The sequence below is a fragment of the Porites lutea genome, chromosome 2, assembly GCF_958299795.1.
Source record: "Porites lutea chromosome 2, jaPorLute2.1, whole genome shotgun sequence".
Lineage (NCBI taxonomy): Eukaryota > Metazoa > Cnidaria > Anthozoa > Scleractinia > Poritidae > Porites > Porites lutea.
The window spans coordinates 42,882,734-42,890,705 of NC_133202.1; the positions used below are offsets into that span (position 1 = coordinate 42,882,734).

The 7,972-nt window shown below is 40.0% G+C and overlaps 1 protein-coding gene across 1 annotated transcript; it reads left to right on the forward strand.

Annotated features, from left to right (window-relative positions):
• Window positions 1-200: 200 nt before the first annotated feature.
• Window positions 201-3,702, forward strand: LOC140927055 (von Hippel-Lindau disease tumor suppressor-like). The gene is made up of 2 exons (XM_073376720.1): window positions 201-648; window positions 3,372-3,702. The coding sequence occupies exons 1-2, from the start codon at window positions 297-299 to the stop codon at window positions 3,488-3,490; spliced, it is 471 nt and encodes a 156-aa protein (XP_073232821.1). The 5' UTR covers window positions 201-296; the 3' UTR covers window positions 3,491-3,702.
• The last annotated feature ends 4,270 nt before the right edge of the window (window positions 3,703-7,972 follow it).

A 7,972-nucleotide genomic window follows, 5' to 3' on the forward strand; every position in this document is an offset into this window, starting at 1 on the left:
TGAGCATCTAGCCTGCAGTGCAGGCGTATTTTGGGCGGGCGAAAGCTGCTTGTTTTTAATATGTTCGTATCAGTGTTAATCCGCAAAAAGGGCCGGCTCTGCACCATGGAATAATATGACCTATATTTCGTGCATCCTAAATGAAGTATTAGCTTTAATTTTTACCAGTCCACTGGCCACAAAAATAGTGTTGGCTCAGATCTTATCATGTCGTGACGGTTCTCACGGACGGACTCGGACAACCAAGAGACTGGCACATCAGCTTATACAACTTTCAAGTTGCGTCTGGCTTTAAAATGGAAGAACAAGAAGTCGAAGAAAATCCCCCAGTACGTCCTTACAAGTCTTTACACAGCTTTGTCGAGTCCCCTGTGCGATTCGTCAATAGAACGGGAAGGGAAGTACATGTAATCTGGATAAACTATGAAGGAAAGGAGGTGTTAAAAACTACTCTTCTTACAAACAAAAAACTGGATTTGAACACTTTTATGACCCATCCGTGGATAGCAGTGGATGCAAAAACGAATGAAAGAATGTTGTTGAACTTTAGAAAAACATATCTCCCCGGTGAACCGGAAGTACGGCGGATGGATTTTGAGCATCGTAAAGCTTATGTTGTAAGAGCACAAGTACTCATAACATTACCCGGTAAGGATGTTCATAGACTGTCGTTAAGATCCTGGCAATTTAAAAATATTCCAGGAAGTAAATTATAGTTGTGCGTCCTCGAAGCACCCATTATTGACACTTCTTGTTCGAATGCTACAAATCAACCTGTTTCAAGATCTAGATGAGCAGGGACGGGGGGGAGCTTATTTTCGTGACGCCGTACGTGATATCGACCATTTTTGGTGTCCGTGATACGTGATGTACTGAAAAATTGTCCAGTGAATCGTGATTGAAGTGATCTCCGTGAAACGCCTGAACTGCCAAAATCCTTGTTTGTGTATATGTACATTGAAGATCAATTATTGAAGAAATTCAATCGTTAATTTGGCCAAATAACCTTAACTAGCATGACTGGTGGCTTGATTAAGGGCCTGTTTACATGGAGGTGGGGGACCCCAGGTAGGTGCGGTAACCCGCTTAGATGGGGTTAAAACATAACCCTCCTTTACATGCACTCTTACAACCACGCCATCCCGGGCTGCACTTTCTCAAGATTCTTGGATGGTTGCTAAGCACGTAAACAAGAAAAATGCTGGAAAACCACGTGTTTTGGCAATTAATGCTCTTCAACACTCAGTTGCTGCTCTTGCTGCAACCTCCAGTGCTGTGGTTTTCTATTGTTACCTTTAATAATGATGCAAAGCCACCACCAAAGTGATTTTTGTGCGAATTTGATGTATCACAAATCCGACCCCGGTAAGGCGGGTTAACCACATTGAAACGTTACGTGGCAACATTTGACCCCGGCTGAGAGGGTAACCCAGTCTGGCAGACCGGGCTACCTGCCTTGGCGGGTCACCCCACCTATCATGTAAACGTGATCAAATTAAAATGAGAGATTATATGGACAGGTGGGTTACCCCACCTAAGTGGGTTACCTCACCTACCTGGGGTCCCTCACCTCCATTTAAACAGGTCCTAAAATTCATTTTTGAATTTTTTGATGTAACTTCACACTTCAGACTCACCTACAGCTGGCTTCCCTTGGGAATTTATTGGTTCTTAAAACTTAAGTAATCTAATCGAACACTGACTGCTTTACAAAATGGGACTAAAGTAACATTTTTGGCATTTTGTATGACCTCTATTTTTTGAGAAGCGTGAAAACATTAAGAATTGGTTTTGTGACTCGTGAAATGCAAAGTTGTTGTTTGTGAACTAGTGATGAGTTTTTAAAATAGAAGGACAGTGCCGTGAGGTTTTTGGTTTTGCCGTGACAGTTGTGGGCCACCGTAGACCCCCCCCTTGCCCCCCCCCCTCCTAGATGCCTAGAGGAATCTAATTTTTAAAATAGAAGTACAGTGCTGTACATTAATTTTACTTTTCATTTACTGTTAGCTTATATTGTTTTATGATACGGAAAAATTAAAAATTGAAGGAAAAACCCTGAATAAGAAAAACATTCCTTGATAAGGGTTACCTGGACATAAAATTTATGAAATAATAAAACTTGGCAGTTAAAGCCTACTTAAAGTTTTTTGCTAAAAATATTTATGCATATTGACTGAAAAGATGAAATTTCACCAGAGTAAAGTAAAATCTGATTCTAATAAATTTGAATGCACTAAAGATAAAATTTAAAACTGATACTGAAATATTGATAATCTCATGGTTTCAGTTTAAGGTTAAGAATCCCAACCAGCTGGAGGCAAACTACAAGGCTGTGCTCTAAGGAAAATTGAAGAGAGCCCAATGCTCTGGGCCTGTAAAATCTAGGGTGCCCAGCACATGATTTGTTTAAAAAATCTAAGATTTTCTAGTTGCCTGATAGGAAAAGTTAGATGCCAGGGGCTATTGAGCTTAGGCTGCGAATACAGCCGTTTCTCCTAGCTCCTTGCTACTATAAAGGGACATTTCGCCAGGAGGAAAATCTGCTACTCAGCGACAGAAATTCCATACTTCATGCTTCTCCTGGTGGATTATGGTAAAGTTTTGTAATCTTTTGTGAACGAGCTCCAACAAAACTCAGATGCTTTTTCTAAAGAAGAATCTATTCTAGGAATATTGACTGTTTTGTAGTAGATTCATCACGTTTACATTTGGCCTTTGTGGCTTTTTGTCTGTCATTCATAAACAATAGGTAAAACAATATAAAGTTCTAATGCATTGACCAATCAGAGCTCTTAACCAGGTTCGGGACAGATTTTATGCCATCAGTATGCAATTTCAGTCACTGAGGTGCAGACATTTTTCTTGGTAACAGTCCTTAGCAGTGAGGAGCAAGGAGAAACAGCTGTATTTGCAAGCTACATCGGGCTCTCACAACTCTGACCTAGTTGTTCATTGACAAGTGTGGTTAAGGATTTGAGTTCAGGACTACTGGGAACAAATCCAGCAAGCAGTCAGGGTCTTACTTGAACTTGAGACTTCTGCACACTCAGCCAGGCTGCCTCTTTTTATGTTCATAGGATTTTAAACCATTGCTTAATACATCAAGGGATTCAGATTTTCAAATACAGTGGTAGTTCAATCCAGGATTTAGTTCCCCTGTAAAAACATGAACATTTTACCACATCGGTTTTAGCATCTAGTCTTAAAAACAAATAATATAATCTAGGTCAGTTTTCTAAGTGTTATCCATTTGGTGTTGTAGCTGTCTTTTTTATTCAGAAGCAGTTTTTTTGTAAAATTTATGACACCAAAGAACGACAAGTAATGTTCAGTATTCTTTATTTCTTAAATTTCTATTTTTTTTGTTATAGTCTGCAAGCTTGAAGAATATTGTGTAAAGACCCTGAAGAACATTGTTTCTCCACAAGACATCTGTAAACTTCCTCTTCCACCACTGATTCTTGAGAAAATTTCTAGGACATCATCATGATTCAAGTCATTTTTATGTATGTGGTATGACGGGTCAGACCCAAGGAATTGCAATGTTTATAAAGCATTATTTAGTAAACTTGAATTACAAATACAGCTTTAAAGATGCCATTCAAAGGTGTCATAAAATATTAAAAATAAGCTGGTCATTTAGCATACAGCCCAAGTGCGAAATGTACAGTTACTTGCAAGAAGCATACCATTAAATTCAGCTAGGAATTTTTTTTAATATGCCAGTTGCACAAGTCCCATAATGCACCTTATTTGCCCCCCCCCCCCCCCCCCCTTAATTTTGCATAAGCATTGTTTTCAATTTCTCTTGGGATGGCTGTAATATTCAATAGAAATGAAAAACAAAGGATATGCAAACTTTTGGGGGGCAAATAAGGTGCATTATGGGAGACGTGCTAGTGGCGTATGACTTGGGTAACATAGAAGGTTGTGAGATTACAAATGACCACAATAGCATAACCATTCAATGTATTGCCATACATACCAGTATTTTAATATTAGCTTTTCAAATCAATTCGTTTACATGTGGCTGAAATCTCTGCCATTTTCCTGCTCTAAGATTATTAAGGAATCGTAAGGAGAATTAAAGATAAGATTAGGAAATAATCTTAGGATGCCATTCTTCACAGTCTGTCATTATTTATATTACTCATTGCTACTCATTTGTAATTGGAGTTTGCAGAATGAAAGGAATAGTAAAGAAAAATAATTTGTGCATGAGATTATCTTATCATTTTGTTTTGTTATCATAGGCTATGTCCTTCATGTTTGTTTGATTATAGTGTTGAGTAGTAACGTAAAACCTTTAGAATCCCCTAAACATGGAGTGTCCAGCTGGGAGGAGTAGTATAAACAAGTACTTTCCAGTATGTATGAAACAAATACTATTTATAAAATCTAATAAAGCTAATATTGGAAATACAAATATTTGACTATTAAGTTTAGATTCTCCTGTGGAAATGGATAAGGGTGTGTAAAGAGCAACAGTTGAGTAGGAGCTGCTTGTAAGGTCTCTCCTGATTGGTCTCAGAAAACAATGACATGTCATTCTTTCAATTGTTTCAGTATTGTTTGGAGTCAGGGTTGGGCACCATAGTGACTTCTCTTCTGAGCAGCTGCTACATGACCCCAGTTGAGTAATGTAAATCCCTCCGTGTACATATTGGAGGCCCTGTTACATTAAAATTCTCACAAGCGACATGGCCTTGAAACAGCAACATGAGAATGGATGAAGTGGTGAGAAACGACATTAAGATGGGTTAAATACCGACAGGGACATAGCCTACTCCTAAAAATGCAAAAATAATGACCGTCTTTGAAATTCAGGTTAGGGACATATGTTCCCCCCCCCCCCCCAACCCCCACTAAGAGGGCCTCATACCCAGTACATGTCAGCAAGGAAGTAAAATTTATATCAAACAAAGCCACCTCCAGCCCTGCTTCCACTCAAATAAACGGTTCCGTAATACCGTGAACAATCTTATTTCACCGAATACCGTCAGCCAAAATGATGAAAAACCGCACACACCGCAGAGCTAGATGATACCGCAATACCGCACGTTAAAATTAAATTACCGAAATACCGCATGAAAAAAAGCCCAATACCGCAATACCGTAAACCCCCATGCATTCACGACCGAATTATAGGGCCAATTCGAATTACGCGATGACGTAATAAAAGGGCTGCGATATCCAGAATTAACGTCGATATGGTTTACAAGCTAAAAACTGACGCTGAAACTCGCGCCTATGTACAACTTTTGATAAATTTCAAGGGGGTGCGTACTGAAAATATTTTTAATAAAGTGGATATTTCTCGTTCTTCACTTTATCCTATTGTTAAGGCCCAAACAATCACGGATAGGGTAAGGATTGACACGTAAGTGGGGACAGTCACTGGCCGGCCACGGAAATATGGAGCGTTAGTGAGGAGCGGCCGTCACTGCGTTCAATATCGAAACTACGGAAAAGTGAGGGTAAATTCATGGCCAATTCAATAAAAAACTAAGGACAGCGTAGCAAACATTTCAAGTGTACACGAAAACAATTACTTTCAATCCCACCTCGTGACACCCTGTGTGACATGATAACGCAACGCAAATAGCGTGACATAAGCGCATGTGTCTGTGTATTTCGACTGCATTTCTCAAGCGAAACCCTGTGTTTTTGTGTATTGTCGGCAGAGAAAATGAAAAGAGAGCTTTGAAACGTGAACTGGTATTTGACTCTCAAACAAAACGAAAGCTCAAACTGAGGAAAACACTGCTTCCTTCGTGTTACAACGGTTAACCACGTTTCGGCAAACGGAAAGTAACATTAGTCTGTTATGACCTCTTAATGTCGATATGTACTCTCGTGGTTAACCGTTGAAACTCCTTATTTGCACCACATCGCGGGAATTTTTCTAGCCAAGAATACGTATTGCGAAGCACTTTCTATATAGCGGAATCTTCTTTTGCCTTTTGTGAGGAATTAGCGCATAAAAAAGGAAAATTTCCCAGCGCACGGCCGTCATCGATCACGTGTTATTCCGCTTTGCTTGTCATCAGGTGAACTTCTGAGCCAAAGTAATTGCTGTTTTGGCGATGATACAAACTGGTGTGTCTATTTGGAACGCGCGCGGGGGTACAAGATTAAGTAATGACATACGCTTCGTACATTTTACTCTACGCATACTACAAATCAGGACGAAACTCTATAAATTGATGTTTAAAAACAAACAATTTGGCCCATAGAGTAACGTCATCGTACAAAAATCTAGCCGGAAAACACAGATACATATTTCAGACAATCAGGGACAAAAGTAGTTGACACAGTTGTTTAAAACGGGTGCTTTTAACAAACATTTAATTCATTTATTATTTCATTCCTTTTAAACGCCGTAAATCCCCCGACCCCCCGAATCAATGTTGTCTGAAGTAAAAAAGAGACTTGAGGGTCCAAAATTCAATGTTGTCTGAAGTAAAAAAAGACTTGAGGATCCAAAATTCAACATTGATTTTGGGGGCAAGGGGTTGGGGTAGACAGGGGAAGGGGATAAGTATATCCACTATGCAAAAAGGGGCCATTTTACGGAATTGTGTCAACACTTTTGTCCCTCATTGTCTGAATGTAAAGTTGTGCTACTGCACACAAGTTGAGCCGTGTATAACACCGATTTTAACTGAAATTAAAGGAATCAATGACATAATTATGTTATTGGTGGTGCCCCTCCTTACCGTAAAATTCCGAAAATAAGCCCCTCAATGTATAAGCCCCCCAAACCGGTAACGCAAAAAACCCTCAGTTAAATCGCCCCTCCAAATATAACCACCGGGGGCTTGTACTTGAAAAATTTCCCTCAGTACAAAATAAAACAAAGCAAAAACGGTAACTTTACTTCCAGCCATAAGGCTAGCCCAATCGGTTTTGAAACGCAAATTTTTCTCCGTAGATAAGCCCCTCCAAAAATAAGCCCCACAAAAAGGGCCTTTGAAAAGTATAAGCCCAGGGGCTTATTTTCGGAATTTTACGGTATTCTCCTATTAAAGGAGGCTCAGTTTTATTATAAGCGCGAAGCCGGGAAGTGGGTCGGCGAAATCCGTTGATATACAGTGCAATATATTTCCTAATCCCTTCTCCCACCCTCTGTAGCCTGTGTACAGACGTCACCTCCCCTAAAAATATCCCCGATTTTTTTCTGAGGGGAGGGGGGCGGTTGTACACAGACTAACCCTCTGCAGCGAACAAAGACTTCTAACCTCGGTTCACTCATACTATATCCAAACCCTACAGGTAATACACCCCTTCCGCGTGCTGGGTTTCCCAAAGCAGCCTAACCCCGTCAGTTTTTTGCAAGATTTGGGGAGCAAACACTAGTGTGTAATATGGGGGACTCGAAAATACTCGGAGGCCCGCATTGGACGCTTTGTTTATAATTTGAAGAGATAAAAATGCTCACTGTCTGCGGTGATTTCTCTGGGAAGGTTTATCTTACAAAACGAGAGTTTAAAAAGGGTTTATTTTCTTATTGCGTCTTATGGTAAAAATTGGAAGGTCAGGACTTTCTTCTTCCGGTTAAGTCCGAAATATCGGTAAAACTCTAAGTTCGTCGAAGTATAAGTATAGTTTTTGCAATGAAGAAATAAGAAAGCACTCTTGCCAGTGTGTTTTTGGCATTTGCTGTTTCCTCCGGATTTGTTTACTGCGTAGATTTGTTGTTTCAAGAACAGGCGTTACTTTTTGCGTTTTTCAGGAGGTGCAACCAAAAAGATTACTGTTCCACAAGTGATGTAGCCTCTCACGCAGGCGTTTTTAGGGGAGCTCAACGCCTGCGTGGGAGGTTACAGGTTATGCGATTTTTAACCTTTTTTTGCAAGAAGACATGATAATTGCTCTTTCAGGCTGGGTATGGGATGGGAAGGGTTGGAATTTTTTATCTAAAGTGACGACACCCAAATCCTGCTGGTATTGACTGGGGCGTTGGTAAATA

Bases quoted from the DNA above. Each gene is read 5' to 3' on its own strand.
- LOC140927055 (XM_073376720.1), top strand. From the start codon at position 297: ATGGAAGAACAAGAAGTCGAAGAAAATCCCCCAGTACGTCCTTACAAG. The intron at 649-3,371 runs GTAAGGATGTTC...TTTTTGTTATAG, and splicing joins AGTACTCATAACATTACCCG to TCTGCAAGCTTGAAGAATAT.